Raw genomic sequence first — 17,261 nt, 5'->3', positions numbered from 1 at the left:
TAAGGTACACTGGGGGAAGTTTTTAAAATTAGGAGTTGTTTTTCCACTTACCCTAGTGGGATGGGGTAAGTGGAAAACCCATGTTACCTTGACCTTTAATAGTGATGAGTAGTTACATATAACTAAAATCAACACGATAATTGCTCTGAGTATCTTTTGTGAAATAATTTCATTACTTTAACGGAATAGATCCTCAAGGAATTCTCGTAATAGCTAGGGGAGGGCTGGTTTTGCCTTCTCGAACACTAAGTGTACGTAAAATCTATATGTTCGCCCCAAAGATGAATTTTTGAAGGAAAACTGGGACTTATAGGGTTATAAACTATAGAAATACTAGAATAAGAGATCGGCGAAGACGCCATCTTGTTTCCAATCGAACCGTCAAAAGCGGTTCCATTTCGACTTCTTTACTTTTTGCACCCATAAGAAGCAAGCAAAAAGTTCAAGTGCTGCCAGCATCATTTTCACGATTTCATGCATTTTCATACGTTGCTATTTCGACAGTTTCAGCTATTCTTAAGCTATTCTTAAGTCAGCTATTCTTAAGCACTTGTCCTTAACCAATTTGTTCGCAAAAAAAATTGCATTCAACGGTGAAACTTGATATGAATAAAAATTAATGTGAATTATAGAATATATTTACCTATCAGACCCATTTTTAACTTTCTTATACATTTTTTTCATATTTAAAACATGTGAAAGGCATCAATACCGATAGGTGGATTAATCAGGCATTTTCTCATTTATATGAGTCCAATCACCACTGGAATCACAATGATAACAAAGAAGGAACATATGAGGATTCACAGCTATCGAAATAAACCCTGGAGAGAAGAAACAAATTGCGTAATTAGAACATTATCCACTTCCCCCGCAGTGTTCGATACCTGGGGTAAGTGTAAAATCTTTGAATTCTCGCTTAACTTTTCAAAAGGACCTAAGTAACATTTTTTTCATGAATTAATTTGAATACTGCAATCAATAGCTTCCATGCTGTTCTGTTGATTGCGCTATTCAAATTAATTCATGAAAAAAATGTTACTTAGGTCCTTTTGAAAAGTTAAGCGAGAATTATTTGCTTTCTTGGTACAAACTACTACCAATTGATCCCATAGTTTAATTGTATTATAATTGTCACCTGTGATATAAATTCACTTGAAAAAAGAACAATTGGTGCAAATAAAAATTGATTTAATGAATGTAAAAATCAACTATTCGCGAAACCTAAAATAACAATTCAAGCGTTAACCGTGTTAGTGTATGTATTATACAAATTTCAACATAGTATTAGTGTGAGCATCAAAGTATATTCTTGTATAATGTTATGATGTGGTAAAAACTGTAAAGTATGTACAATTCCAATTTTTCGAGTCGATTTTTACACTTACCCCCTTTTTCCACTTCCCCCAGTGTACCTTATACAAGATTTTTGCAATAGCTTCGGAACGAAGTGACTAATCGATTTTCAATAGCAAACAATGGGGCCGAGTTTCCCGTCGAGTGCAACTTATTACGAAAAAATGGTCCTTAACATGTGTTTACAAATGTTCATACACACACCCCACACAGGTGAAAGTTTCCACTCGACACATCAGATGCTAATCTGAAATAAATTTCATAGGAATCATAGGAAAACCTTCGTAGTATTGCGGAATTGAGTTACCACGGAACCTGATTTTGCTGCTTCTTCCAAAAATCCATCTGCGCTGAAACATAATTCACCTCAACCAGTGACTTAGCCAGAAAATTGGACCTAATGCATCTAATTTGAAACAGATTATTATCCAGATCCAACTAAACTTTTGCTAAGCGCAAAGTAATCTGATGATACTCTAGCACTGGGACAAATATGCTTGGAATTATCAATTTTGTCTTCAATTTCGCAGCATAAATGTCCCACTGAATAAATTCCACTAATAAAACAGTGTTTATCCTTTGAAACATACTAAGCCATTAGAAATACACTATTATCATCGATATACGTTCATAATTCAAAATATCATGGGGCAATTTAGCTGCAAACTAAAAAATATGTTTCCAACTTCAATCGCATTTTTCTCAGTTGCATATTTTTCGACATGATATGCTTGACACGGCAGTATACTGATTACTAAAAGCTCAAAAATTTTAGGCATACTCAAAGCAGGAATTTCTAAATGAGAACGTTTGATTCCAACCAATATGCATAAATACCGGACGGAAATTGAAACCACTACTTCCATCCTGGTGATATCGTACCTTTACCGTCCAGGCTATCTAAGCCATCAAGAATCCAATATATAATAATTGTATTGATTTTATTTAGACATGAAAACTTTATTATTACCTATGATTTTCTATTCATCATATCCAAATTTCTATAGCAAGCCGGTTGCTTTCAATATTACAGGGCCTCCTACATTAAGCAACTAACGATGAAAACTAATTTTCCATCTACCCTGAATCTATCCATTATACCAGTACAGAATAAATAGCCAGCCCTTCGTCATCCTACTGCAGAAAAGATTGATGCTTTCCTACATTTTCAATTACTTTCCATAGGATTATCCAAGGACACACAGGATACACCTTTAACGTTGGTTCCCGCCTCCCCGTTTCAGTTTTCTTACCTGCATAACGTCCGCTGCGTGGGTGCTGTTGTGATATGTATTGTCCGAGTGGTACTTCTTCTCTATCTCGATTAACCATAGCTTGAATGTCACCTCGTCACAGGAGAAGGTATTGTACACATCAAACCTCCGGAACAGCTCCAGACCTGCCCAGGAATGGAAATGTAAATTGAATATTACAATTTTATGTTTCTCTTTTGCATACCCAAGCACACCAGGGGACGCCTTTCTGTAAGCTCTTCCAGCTTGAAGATTTCGAAATCCCAACTGAGCGCACTGTTGAGCAGCTCAGACAATTGTGAAGATTCTCTGGTTTTGTTGAATACAATGCTTCCGGTGGAGGGTCGACCTCCTCCCCGGATGATGGAATCATTCGAACTTCGTCGCGATGAAAGAATGTTTGTGGGTCCTTGCTGTGAATTTATTAAATTTTGATTGAATGGGGTAGCTAATATTGAATTGAATCTGTATGGCGCCATACCGTCAATAAAGCTCCTATCAGATCCGTTGCCACGGGATCCTCGGTTCGAATTTCCTTCATCTGGGGACTGTAGAGACCCTCGCGTTTGAGGAACTCCATCACCCGGTCTAGCAGTTTGGATTCATCCGAGGAGCAGTTTTCCTGAACCTGGGCCAATAAACTTAGAACCTTTGTGATTGGGGCCTCCAACGGAAGCTGAGACAATTTGGCCAAACTGGTTCGCCGCAGTCCGTCGGATGCAATCGAACGCACATCGAAGCTGCCCCGTCGGATGGAGTGCAACGAGCCACGTGCTACCTCTTTTCCGTGCGGTAGCGCTTGCAAGGCGTCATTCGCTATGGCTGACAGGGTGGTACCGCTCGTTTGCTCCAGAATTAAAACTAAATGTGTGGGGTTTCTGCGGGTGAGAATATTAAATTCATGACTGTCGAAAATGAATGTAGAAAAGGAGAAACTTTTCGCATACCTTCCAATGCACGACACAGGTACGGCCCGAACGTGGATGTGTAGGGTTTCTTGTGATTTCCGGCGGGTGCTGATAAAACCTTCGTAATCCTTATGCCTAGTGGTATGAGATAAAATGTTGCTAATATCGGCCGTCACCAGGTCGCTGAGAGATCTGCCTACGATTTCATCCTGTCGGTGTGTACAAAACGTGTTTACTGATAAGAATGAAGTGTAATGGAAGCCTTGTGCCGAATACATACCAGTTTCATGTTCAAAACTTTTTCGCTCGCTCGGTTGGCATATTGTGCGCGCAAAGAATCGTCGGTAATGATGACAGCTTCCCGCGACCGGTGCAATGCCGTATACAGAGCCTATAAGAATGAACGGAAAAGAGTTATGGAATTATTATGTTAAGCATGGCATCTTCAATGTTTGATAAGACAGTAATATAATTCTCCATCTTGGCATGCATTTAAGTCCACGATTATTATAGGGTTCGCACCGGAACGTCCTGAGCAGAATTATATATGGCCGCCTTAAATCCTCTTGTGTAATGACTGGATTTTATGTAGTGTTAATGCGACATATAAAAATGGATAGCTCTGCAACAGAAGGTTCTATTACTAGCCCCTCTTCCTTTCTGACAGGCAAAAAACAGCATTGAAACGCTGACCTGACCACCACGGTGACAACATTCCGGAAAAGGGAGAAAAGCTAAAAAGGAATCGAGATGGCTCTATCATAATCGAAATCGCAAAAATTGAAAGATGAACGGAATCTCCCAGCATCACCAGGCATCAGTTGGCATACTATGGAATCACCGTACATTATGCCCCACATATCGGATATTATAGTGCATGAAGCTCTGCAGAGCGCCTGGAATGGTCTCCGGTCAGCACTTTGTAGACTAGGTTGGATGGTCAATATATTTGCAGCGCTAGCTCGGAATGGACTTGAATGGCGTATTCGATTGGATCAGGACCTCGAGCACAAATAAGTTGTTAAGCGATATATGGTAGAGAGCAGCTGACCAGGACCAATGATTGTGAAGTTTAACCCTGAGATATGGACGATGAAATAACTTTCACCTCAATAGAGTTGTTTTTTATATAGCATCCTGGTGATTGGTGTGAAAAGTCATTCACACGGACCATTGGCTAGTATGTATAATGTTGTCGTTTTGGTCGATATAGTGTGGGGCACGAAATGAAACAAGGGCAATCCGCTTATCAGTGCGATTGTTACCAAATTGGTTGAATTTTATCATAATCCAATTTCAAATCAAATTTTATCATAATCAAATTTTTTGGATTGTGTTAAAATTGTCCATTCTGCATATAATAGCTTTAAAACAATTGTGGAACTGCTAAAACTGTTCAAGTCAAACACTAAAACACCTTTTGTTTCACAAACGATTAAAAATCAATTTTTTTCTAAAAGAATTTAGTCATTATTGCGGTAGTCCTAAAGTGATATTGTTGTGGTATCACTCTTTATAAGCAATACAAGCAACACCGCAACAATAGGACTGTTCTTCATAAAATATCGCATAGTTTGTTTTTATTGTCACACAAACAAAACAACAGTAGAAATTAGTACAAAGGGCGTAATATTTACGAAACTAGAGTTCAAGAGTACCTCATTCGACTAGGTACTGTAATGTGAAAAATGATAAGCAGTTTATTTTTAAAGAATTTTCAAAATCTATTTTGTTCAGACGCGATGCCTAACCGCTCCATAATAGGTCGTTTTACTGTAGGGGAAGGTGGGGAGACTTGATCCCCGGGGGGGGGGGGCGGTTTGTATGTTTTGACCTTCCTAAAGAATTTTTTTATTGGCCATTTTATTTGAACAACTTTTCATAACAATGATTAAATACTTTCATTTATTTACAGTCCAAAGCCATAAAAATGTTTAATGATCTGTACTGATGAAAATGTCAACACTCCATCAAAGTTTTAGGATATTTGGATTTGAAATTATTGCCTCAATATGGGGACACTTGATCCCCCATTAGTCACCCATATAAAAATTTGGCGAAAAAATTCCAAAAAATATAAATCTGTTCTCAGGTTTCTAATTTTTTGTAGATTTAACCTTTTGTCTGTGCTCTGGGGTCAATATGACCCCAGGCCAGTTTGAGTGGCTGCCATTTTTTTAGTTTTCAACCGATTCTCCTAATTTTTGGTAGTTTGGTAAAACTCGCCGAGATCTGTCTCCTAGGTGCAAATCCGCTTGAAAAATATTGAAAATTTGCGCTACAGTGTACTTTTTTCAAAAAACTTACGTTGTCTGTGCTCTGGGGTCAAATTGATTTAAATTGAAATTGCTATAACTTTTTTAATGTTTGGCCAATTTTGGATTTCTGGGGCTGTTTCGAGAGATAATTTAATCATCTTTCAGGTCGTTACCAAAGATTGACTATTGGTGGGCGGGTACATCGCGGGGAGGGGTTTTTGTAAAAAAGGGTACAAAAACAGTGATTTTTCATGCTTATTTTACTTATATCTGAAAATCCTACCCATTTTGAACTGCTCCTTTTTAAAAAGGTTATGCAGGAAGGTGTGTCCTTTGACATGAGGCATTGATTAGTTTAGAGCTCGGTCGCTAGGTGGCGGTATATTTGAATTCATTATTTTAGACTACTCAAGTAATTCCGATACATGGAATTCTCCTCAGTGTAAATATTCTTATCGCACAAATTTGAAATTTGTAAAGATGACGTCTTTAACAAAGTTCGTCTGGTGGGAATGGACTGTCATGTGACGGAATAAATAATTAGGAAATTTACAAATAGGCGGCGCTAGTGTACTTGCAATATTCTTGCGTGTTTGAAATATTGCGATCCGTCATACCTACAACCAAGTTGTATTTGGCAACATTGTTCAGGATGTCCAGGACTACAAAGCGGTGCTCAATTTAATGAGCACTTCTTCCAAGATGCGGCGCTAATGAGCTGTTATATTTGAGTATATTTTTGCATGTGAGATCTGATGTATTTTGGTTTGTAGCATTTTTGGCAATCATGAATGTTGTTGTAGAGTTCATCAAAAGTTTTCTTTGCATTCAACCTGCTCCAGCGATGCTGCAAATAATAGAATGTGTTCACAGAATATGTTTTAGGTCATTCAAGAAAACCCTGGAACTAAGGCCTTTGGGTCTACATGCGTAACCAAAGATTAGCCAATTTGCCGCCTATTTGTAAAATTCCCAATTATTACTTCCATCACTAGACAGTCCACTCCCACTAGACGACCTTTGATCAAGACGCTATTTTAACAAATTTTAAATCTGTACCATAAGAATATTTACACTGAGGAGAATTCTATATATCGGAATATCTTGAGTAGTCTAAAATAATGAATTCAAATATAATTCACCTGGCGGCCAACTAAACTTATCAACGCCTCATGCCGAAGCACACGCCTTCCTGCATAACCTTTTTAAAAAAAGTGCAGTTCAAAATGGGTAGAATTTTCGGATATAAGTAAAACAAGCATGAAAAATCACTGTTTTTGTACCCTTGTTCACTAAAATCCCTCCCCGCGATGTACCCGCCCACCAATAGTCAATCTTTGGTTACGACCTGAAAGATGATTAAATTATCTTTCGAAACAGCCCCAAAAATCCAAAATCGGCCTAACAATAAAAAAGTTATAGCAATTTCAATTTGGGGTCAATTTGACCCCAGAGCACAGACAACGTAAGTTTTTTTGAACACAGACAGAAGGTTAACAGATTTGATGAAAGGTTGGCAGGAAAAAATATTTATTGCGTAGATATCATAGAAAGGGGATCAAGTCTCCCCAAATTTTAAAATTGCATGTGCTGTCGAGCTCAATAACAAAAATCGTTCATGAATAAGCACAGCAATTCGAAAATTCCGCGTATTTTGAAAGAAAAACATTTAAAAAATCTGAGGGCACCTTTCTATTTACCAAAGCAAGTTCTTGGATCAATTGGATCAATTTCCCCCGAATATTTTGAAAGTCGATTTTTGACAGCACTCCAAACTCTGTGTATCAATAACAACAATATTTTAAGGACTGTCATACATCAGTAAAGGTAAATACTATATTTCTTAGAAAGTCTGTGTGGAAATCGCATATAGGGCACTGCACGGACTGCTTTGTCTCTTTCTCGCTGCAAAGAAATTAAACACCCTACTGTCATCGCCTATCTCTCCAATGGGAAAAAATGGTGGCTAGCATCTCTGGGGTTAGCGCGAGGTGGGCCCCACTGACAATTCAAAATTAGTAAACAAAAACATCATTTCAGGACTAGTTTTCTGTGATGGGGTAATTGTTGTTAAGCGATTTGAATAAATTTATTTCTATTATCGTTATGTACCACGTATTCCGTGCCGTGAAAAATGTGTTCGGTTTTCATTTCAATTGTAATAAGACCGTCATTCAACACAACACGGTTAGTACGGTGCAAACCAAATTTGAATATTTGGTAACAATATTGTATCCGAAAATAACGCCCACAGCAAAACAATAACGTGAATTTTATGCTGGAGCCAGAAGCATAGTTGTGTGTCATCCGGCTGAAATTAAAAAACAACAAGGCAGTAAACGTCAAAATTTATGAAGAACGAAAGAGAAAGAAATTTTTCTGTGCAGTGTCCTATATTTATTTATTTTTGGCTGTGATAAATCAGAAAAGGAATCAAGTGGGGAGACCCCATTGAAACCCGGGGAAACAAAAATAGCACCGCAAAGTTTTTGACAATGTTTTTAGAGTTTTCAAACCGTGATAATTTCAGATTATACCCAGATAACCAGTAAGCATTATATAAAGCATTCAAGTGGCATTATATGCGCCTTTACTGCAAAACATTAAATGCCAATAAGCCCTATAGTCGCCTTTAATGTTATTTAAATGCAGGTTTTGGCCCAATATAGCATGGGTAGCATTTATTCAGCATCCGAAATGCTGAATAAATGCTTAATTAAGGTTTTTAATGGCATTTTTTTTCTAATTCTTTTTTTACATATTATATCGTTATTGTATTTTCATATTTGAAATGGAACATAATTTTTTACTTCCTTCGACCGGGATTTGAACTCGCGCTCTTGCCGCTGGCCCATAAGAGAGAGATGCTAGTGGGAATAATTTTGCCCAACATAAACAAAACCCTAATCCCTTAATCTAACTCATCTCAGAATGCAACCGTCACAAACGTCATACCCAGTTGCAATAAAACAGCTACAGTAGTACTGCTTCAATGCATCCATCGAAAATAGTGCCAAATGTAGCTAAACTATGTAATTAGTGATAGGGTTAGGTTAACGACAAGTACTCCTGTCAATGGTCGGAATAGAAAAAGCACTCTGCACGTACCGATTTCTATTCCTAACTGTAAGTTTATTGGACAAATATAGTTTCATATTGGAAAACGTTCGACGTATGAACACTACAGGCTTTAAAGTGGCATTGTGCATTCAAAATGCTATTATAAGACTATGCTTTTCATGATTGCTTTAAGAATGCTTATTTAGAACAGCCAGGTTTTCGAAATGCTTATTTACAGCATGGAGCATATACAATGCCAGTATAATGCTACTATAGTGCTTACTTTAATGCTTATTGGTTACCTGGGTAGTGTTACGAACTGTTCCACAACTTTCAAATCATTTTCGTTGCTATTATTGTTAACCAAATAAAAAAATGAGAAAAACAAATATAATACCGCCTATTCATATTACGAGCATATTAGAGAATTACGAGTTATTGACCAGAGCAATCGCAATTGCACAGGGAACCAATCAATGGATGGAGGCATGGGATTTGCTCTCCAACCTCAATGTGCACAGTCCGAGAGCTCTAGAATTTTGAATGGTCGATAACGGCGCTGGCCACGTCTTTACGGTCTATTGGGAATGGGAAGGAATTCACGATGTAATCACTCGCCCACTACAAGCCGAGAACACCTCTGCACTCGTAACGAGTTCATGCGGAATTTAATTGGAATCTGGGGATTTGGTTCTATGGCAGAGGGACGTCTTGGTTAACGGGTTGCCAATGTGATAATAATGAGGATAGAAGATGGAAACTGTATGAAAGCCCATTTTCAGTTCTAGCGATTGCTAGAACATGATAAATATATGAAAAGATACATAGTAAGGGGTCGTACATTAATTACGTAAGTACTTATGGGGGGAGGAGTGGTCTGCCATTTACTTACGCTCCATATAAATAAAAACTCTGATTAATCCACCTAGCGGTGATGGTGCCTTTCTCCTGCATTAAAAAATAGTATTTTGGCAATTACTCTTGAGCCCATAGTCCGATCTGGCCAATTTTCAATAGGAAACAATGGGAGAGTATTCTGCGTCGAATGCAATTTGTTGCAAGTAAATCGAGAAAGGCAAAAATAATTTGAATGGGAAAAGTCTAACACACACACTCTTACTCGCTCATTCACTCTTACTCACTCACTTTTACTCACTTCCTCACTCTTTATAGCATTGGCGTAACTAGCCCCAATGCCCAGAGGGGGCTATAGCCCCTTCATCTATTTTATCTATGTTGAGCTTCTTTTCAAAAATTCTAGAACATTTTACCACCGCATTAATCTTTCTTAGTGGTAATGTGATAAATACGGTCCAATCACCTGAGGCAATTGCGGATCAATCACACTCTTCCATATTCTCTTTTTTCAAGCACGTGCTTTCTGTAGTAGCACACAGTATCGAACTGCGTTTGTTTAGCAGCCGATGATTGCAACAATGACTCTTGTGTATGGATCTTGCGTCTAAGCATGTCTGAGTGTAGTTGCGCTCAACTTTGTCCCGCACATTTAAAGAACAATATGTGATGAATCGCCGTCAGGATCCCATAAATATTTTATCAATCTCAAATAAAAAAATGCATTATTCCTCAAAAGATTACGAAGGGAACATTCCAAGAATTTCGATGAGAATCCTCTAGTGATTCCGACTGAAATGTTTCAGGGATTCCGACGGGAATCTCCAGAGACATCGACGGTAATCCTCCAAGCATACCGAAGGGAACCTCCAGGGATTCTGAAGGAAATCCACCTGTGATTCTGTCAGGAATGTCTCAGGGAGTCCGACGGGAATGAGAACCATGAGAATCTTCTAGAGAGTCCGAATGGGATCCCCAGGGATTCCGACGGGAGTATTCTAGGAATTCCGATGGGAATGTTCCAGGAGCTCCAACGGAATGTTGCAGAGACTCTGTTAGAAATCCTCTAGGAATTCTAACGTAGGGAATGTTCCAGGGATGTAGACAAACAAATCGTCAAAGGGTTCCGAAACAATCTGTCGAGAGATCCCGAAGCAAATCGTCGAAGGACTCCGAATTAATCCTCCAGGGATTCCGTAAAGAATCCTCCAGCGATTTCGAAGGGAATTCTCCAGGAATGTTGAAGCAAACCTTCAAAAGATTTCGAAGCAATTCGTCGAGGGATTCCGAAGCAAATCTTCGAGGGAGTCGGAGCTAAATCTTCGAGTAATTTCAAAGCAAACCGTCGACATATTCCGAAGCGAATCGTCAAATGATTCCAAAGCAATTCGTCGAGAGACTCCGTATTAAATATTCAAGAGAATCTGAAGCATATCGTCGAAGTGTTCTGTATCAAATCGTCAAGAAATTCCGAAGCAAACCTCCGAACGATTCCGGAACAAATCTTCGAATGACTCCGGAGGAATTCCGAAGCAAATTAACGAGAGATTCTGAAGCTAATCATCCATGGATTATGAAGGGTATCCTCCACAGATTCCCAAGGGTATCCCTCAACAACACCGAAAGAAATTCAGTGTGAATTCTTCTGGACTCCGGTTGAAATACTTCGATGATTCTGGAAAGAATTCTTTAGAGATTCCAATGAGAATTCTTCTCGAATTCTGATGGGAGTCTTTCTCGGGTGGTGATGGGAATTGTGGAGATTATCATGCTGCTAGGCAATCGGAAGTCTGCTGGAAAACTGTAACTCCAGTCCGTGATGGTTACACGATTACCACGATTGCTTCGATTGATATTTTGGTGGCTCTCCGTTGTTGTTCATATCTGAGACGAGACCTGCAAAGAGGAAAAAATGTAACTTCAGCTGCTGCCAGTCAACTGCTGTCACGAACTGTCAGGTGCAACCAGCAGCTTTTTGAGTGAAAGTATTGGTATCCCAAATAAAATATTCCACATCATTTTTGTTTTACCAAGACTTTTTTACTTTAACGAGTATTCCAAACCTTCCGTTTAGCTTGTTAATAATCAGTAATAAACCTGTGTTTTGTTCCCGGTATAAAAATCCTTATGAAAATGAATTAACTATTTCGTGAATTGGATACACTTTTATTGTGCTCAGAAGGGTCCACCTGGGGCTTAGGTGAAACAGTCAAGTAAACAGTTGAAACTCGATGGTCAACTGTGATGAAAAGAAGAACAAGTGTTAAAACAAGAGAAAAGAAGCAGCGTCTTTGCAGGTCTCGTCTCAGGTTCATATCAAGCTTACTTTGATACTTTAAAATCAATTAGATATTGCTTTTTCATAATTTACACCAAGTGCAATTTCACTGCCACACAGGAATCTTTCTCAGAAATGAGAAACAAGCTCATTTGTCTTCCACTCATTTCATTATGATATGGTGAATATGGGAGATAACTTTATTGTCGTCAAACTCATTCGTCATCGTCAGTAATTCATAATGCTATATGTTGAAAATTGATATCATTGCTAACTAACTTTTCAAATCCTAGGGGTTCTATTTTTTTCTAGGGAGGGCTAAGACCCCCCTAGCACCCCCCCCCCTTTCATTTACGCCAATGATTTCTGGCTTACTTACTCTAACTCACTCTCTCCCTCTTACTCACTCACTCACTCTTACACTCACTAATTCTTACTCAATAACTCACTCTTGCTCACTCTATTTATTTATTTATTTAATCAGACTAAGGCCGAAGTGGCCTGTGCGGTGTATAAGAGTCTTCTCCATTCGGCTCGGTCCATGGCTACACGTCGCCAACCACGCAGTCTACGGAGGGTCCGCAAGTCGTCTTCCACCTGATCGATCCACCTTGCCCGCTGCGCACCTCGCCTTCTTGTGCCCGTCGGATCGTTGTCGAGAACCATTTTCACCGGGTTACTGTCCGACATTCTGGCTACGTGCCCGGCCCATCGCAGTCGTCCGATTTTCGCGGTGTGAACGATGGATGGTTCTCCCAACAGCTGATGCAATTCGTGGTTCATTCGCCTCCTCCACGTACCGTCCGCCATCTGCACCCCACCATAGATGGTACGCAGCACTTTCCTTTCGAAAACTCCAAGTGCGCGTTGGTCCTCCACGAGCATCGTCCAGGTCTCGTGTCCGTAGAGGACTACCGGTCTAATTAGCGTTTTGTAGATTGTCAGTTTGGTACGTCGGCGAACTCTATTCGATCGGAGCGTCTTGCGGAGTCCAAAGTACGTACGATTTCCAGCCACTATGCGTCTCCGAATTTCTCTGCTGGTGTCATTTTCGGCAGTCACCAGTGAGCCCAAGTACACAAATTCTTCTACCACCTCGATTTCGTCACCACCGATGCAAACTCGCGGTGGGTGGCTCACATTGTCTTCTCTTGAACCTCTTCCTATCATGTACTTCGTCTTCGACGTGTTGATGACTAGTCCGATCCGCTTAGCTTCCCTCTTCAGTCTGATGTAGGCTTCCTCCATCTTCTCAAAGTTACGTGCCATAATATCTATGTCGTCGGCGAAACCAAATAGCTGGACGGACTTATTGAAAATTGTACCACTCGTGTTAATCCCTGCTCTTCGTATTACCCCTTCCAAAGCGATGTTGAATAGCAAACACGAAAGACCATCACCTTGCCGTAACCCTCTGCGGGTTTCGAACTCGAGAATGCCCCTGAAACTCGAACTACGCACATCACCCGATCCATCGTCGCTTTGATCAACCGTGTCAGTTTATCCGGAAAACCGTGTTCGTGCATTAGCTGCCATAGCTGGTCCCGATCGATTGTATCATATGCGGCTTTGAAGTCGATGAATAGATGATGTGTGGGCACGTTGTATTCGCGGCATTTCTGCAGTACTTGGCGAATGGCGAACACCTGGTCCGTGGTGGAGCGTTCGCCCATAAAACCCGCCTGGTACTGCCCCACGAACTCCCTTGCAGTTGGTGCTAGTCGACGGCATAAAATTTGGGAGAGTACCTTGTAGGCAGCGTTCAGCAATGTGATTGCGCGGTAGTTGCTACAATCCAGCTTATCGCCCTTTTGTAGATGGGACACACGACACCTTCCATCCACTCCTGCGGCAAAACTTCCTCCTCCCAAATCTTGGTAATGACCCAGTGCAGCGCTCTAGCCAGTGCCTCACCACCGTGTTTAAATAGCTCTCCTGGTAGTTGGTCAACCCCAGGGGCTTTGTTGTTCTTCAGCCGGCCAATCTCCTCCTGGATTTCCTGGAGATCCGGAGCCGGTAGAATTATGTCCTGCGCGTGTTCTCCCAGGTCCATCACCATACCGCCATCTTCGTCTGCCACATCGCCATTCAGGTGCTCTTCGTAGTGCTGCCGCCACCTTTGGATCACCTCACGCTCGTTCGTAAGAAGGTTCCCGTTTATGTCCTTACACATATCAGGCTGTGGCACGTGGCCCTTACGTGAACGGTTTAACTTCTCATAGAACTTTCGTGTGTTATTAGCGCGGTACAGTTGCTCCGTTTCTTCACGGTCTCGATCTTCCTGCTGGCGCTTTTTCCTCCGGAAAATCGAGTTTTGTCTGTTCCGCGCCTGTTTATATCGTGCCTCGTTCGCCCTCGTGCGGTGTTGCAGCAATCTCGCCCATGCTGCATTCTTCTCTTCCACTAACTGCTCACATTCGCCGTCATACCAGTCGTTTCTCTGATCCGGGGCACCGTGCCAAGTGCAGCGGTTGCGGTGCTACCAATGGCGGATCGAATATCTCTCCAGCCATCTTCAAGAGACGCTGCGCCTAGCTGCTCTTCCGTTGGAAGTGCCACTTCCAGCTGCTGCGCGTATTCTTGGGCTAGTCTACCATCTTGTAGCCGCCCAATGTTAAGCCGCGGCGTCCGACTTCGACGCGTGTTGTACACCGTCGAGAGTTTTGAGCGCAGACATACTGCAACGAGGTAGTGGTCGGATTCAATATTCGCACTGCGGTAAGTGCGGACGTTCGTGATGTCGGAGAAGAATTTACCGTCGATTAGAACGTGGTCGATTTGGTTTTCCGTTTCTTGGTTAGGTGATCTCCATGTGGCCTTGTGGATATTTTTGCGGGGAAAGAAGGTGCTTCGGACTACCATTCCGCGGGAGGCTGCGAAGTTTATGCATCGTTGGCCGTTGTCATTCGATACGGTGTGCAGACTATCCGGTCCGATGACCGGTCTATACATTTCCTCCCTTCCTACCTGTGCGTTCATGTCACCGATGACGATTTTAACGTCCCGCAGTGGGCATCCATCGTATGTCTGCTCCAGCTGTGCGTAGAACGCTTCTTTCTCGTCGTCGGGTCTCCCTTCGTGTGGGCAGTGCACGTTGATGATGCTATAGTTGAAGAAACGGCCTTTAATCCTCAGCTTGCACATCCTTGCGTTGATTGGCTGCCACCCAATCACGCGTTGGCGCATCTTACCCAGCACTATGAAGCCGGTTCCCAGCTCGTTGGTGGTGCCACAGCTTTGGTAGAAGGTAGCCGCTCGATGCCCGCTTTTCCACACTTTCTGTCCTGTCCAGCAAATCTCCTGCAGCGCCACGACGTCGAAGTTGCGGGGATGTAATTCATCGTAGATCATCCTGTCGCAACCTGCGAAACCTAGCGACTTGCAATTCCATGTTCCAAGCTTCCAATCGTGATCCTGTATTCGTCGCCTAGGTCTTTGCCGATTATATCGAGTCGCATTATCTCTTATATTGTTCGTAATGATTGGTTTTCTAGGCGGCTTATTGGGCCTGCGCAAACCTCCTGTCTCGTCGGAGGGCCGTCGTGTCAGGGCTGTTTAGCGTCCCACCTAACACCAGGACTTGGGCTTGTGCGCTTTGAGCGGCACACGGTCGCTTTGGTGGGGCCTACTTGCGGATACATGCAGCTTTTTATAGAGGTTTAACAGGGCCCACTGTCAAACCCCACCACATCCTAGGCAAGCCCCACAACTCGCAGATGGCCTGGGGAGGGATCGTCAAGCCCTTGGACATAGTCCCTGCTGCCCGAATCTCTCGCTCACTCACTTACTCTTATTTATTCATTCACTCTCACTTACTCACTTTTACTCATTCGCTCATGTACTTTTACTTACAGATTCATTATCTATTACTCATTCACTCACTTACTCACGCTCAATTACTCATTCATTCACTCTAACTCACTCACTCACTCTTGCTTACTCTTACTCATTCGCTCACTCTTACTCACACTTACTCACTCTTACTCACTTACTCACCCACTCGTCGATTCTGAGATTTGGATCATGCTTCATCCAGAATTCGTTGCTTTTACTACAGCGACCAAGGAACAACTTCAACCTTGTTGTCCTTGTAGCTATGTTGAAGTGGTCCGCAATTGCCTCAGATTCTCTGCATTGTACATGAGAAAGTGCTGCATATGATCTTCACTCTTCATCTTTTTCTTCACCCTTCAGGACTCTTGAAGCGTGCCATACGAAGTGGAATTGGATTTACGGAGTAAGAATACTATATGGCATTGAAACAGTTCCAGGCGAAAATAATTGTTCATTCATATATAATCTGTATACACTTTTGAGTAACATTTTTTTACACTTGAAAGTCGAGGTACGGGCTTATTCGGGGTGGTGTCCCATTAGGGGTAATGGCATTCGGGGTAGTGACTCATCCAGGGTAGTGGCGTTCGGGGTAATGCCATTATGGGTAATGCAATTATGGGTGGTGTCGTAGAGTCATTGGAACCCACTACCTCCTACGTACGATGCAGAGGTGGTAGCCATATGACCACCAAACCCGTCTTTTACGAAATATTAAACGTGATGTCATATGAATTTAAAATATGGGAACATCCACAAAGTACGTAGCGCAAAAATTGGCGTTTTTCAACCCCAACCATTAAGCGCAACAAGCGAGTAAAAGTAAGCATCGTAGTAAAATAAGTTAATGTACCTACACGCCTAGTATAAATAGTGTAAGAAGCGATCATTTTCTTCAAGTCGAGTCAAGTACGAGACACTGAAGACGGCCTTACTGTTGAGGTCAAAATACGTATCTGCCAAAGGTACAATAAAGTAGTGGAAATAAATGGAATAGTACAAACTCGTCTTATGATTGTCAAGCTTGATCTGCTCCAAACTTTTACAAATATGACAATCGTTTCCTTAAGATTTTCAATCGACAACAAACATCGGCCATCTTGGGAAACACGTGCTTTTTTCAGTTATTTCTAAAGATGACGAGTTGAGGGAACTTAGAAAGCGCATAACGGTGAAACAATGCTTAATCCATTTGTGTACTTATGCTGAACAATCGACTTGAATTTCAACTCTCTATGAACCAGTACTGGTAGTTTTCGTGATCGTCATGTGAAAGCGAAAACACGAATATTTTCATTTTCAAGAGACCAAATGAAAATGTAGCGGACTTTCGGTCAACTGTCACATTACAAGCACTCATGATGGGAATGTTTCTTTGTTTTGAAATCTTAATTTCTTAATATTTCTAATAGATTTTAGCTACCAACAATAACTAGTCAATAAAATGCTTATATTGTTC

The 17,261-nt window shown here is 41.2% G+C and overlaps 1 protein-coding gene across 14 annotated transcripts in view; it reads right to left on the bottom strand.

Annotated features, from left to right (window-relative positions):
* The window catches only part of LOC134210873 (high affinity cAMP-specific and IBMX-insensitive 3',5'-cyclic phosphodiesterase 8), a 630,844-nt gene that overhangs the window by 31,385 nt on the left and 582,198 nt on the right, over positions 1-17,261 (bottom strand). For all 14 annotated transcript variants that reach the window (XM_062687262.1, XM_062687263.1, XM_062687274.1 and 11 more), the window contains 5 exons: positions 3,798-3,908; positions 3,557-3,726; positions 3,091-3,487; positions 2,815-3,022; positions 2,610-2,755 (listed from right to left, as the gene is read on the bottom strand). In XM_062687262.1, coding sequence (XP_062543246.1) covers positions 2,610-2,755; positions 2,815-3,022; positions 3,091-3,487; positions 3,557-3,726; positions 3,798-3,908 — 1,032 coding nt within the window. The remainder of the gene's footprint in view (positions 1-2,609; positions 2,756-2,814; positions 3,023-3,090; positions 3,488-3,556; positions 3,727-3,797; positions 3,909-17,261) is intronic.

This window comes from Armigeres subalbatus, chromosome 2, assembly GCF_024139115.2.
Source record: "Armigeres subalbatus isolate Guangzhou_Male chromosome 2, GZ_Asu_2, whole genome shotgun sequence".
In the NCBI taxonomy this organism is placed as follows: Eukaryota; Metazoa; Arthropoda; class Insecta; order Diptera; family Culicidae; genus Armigeres; species Armigeres subalbatus.
Note: the sequence above shows the minus strand (reverse complement) of the source record. Positions and strands in the feature narration are given on the sequence as shown.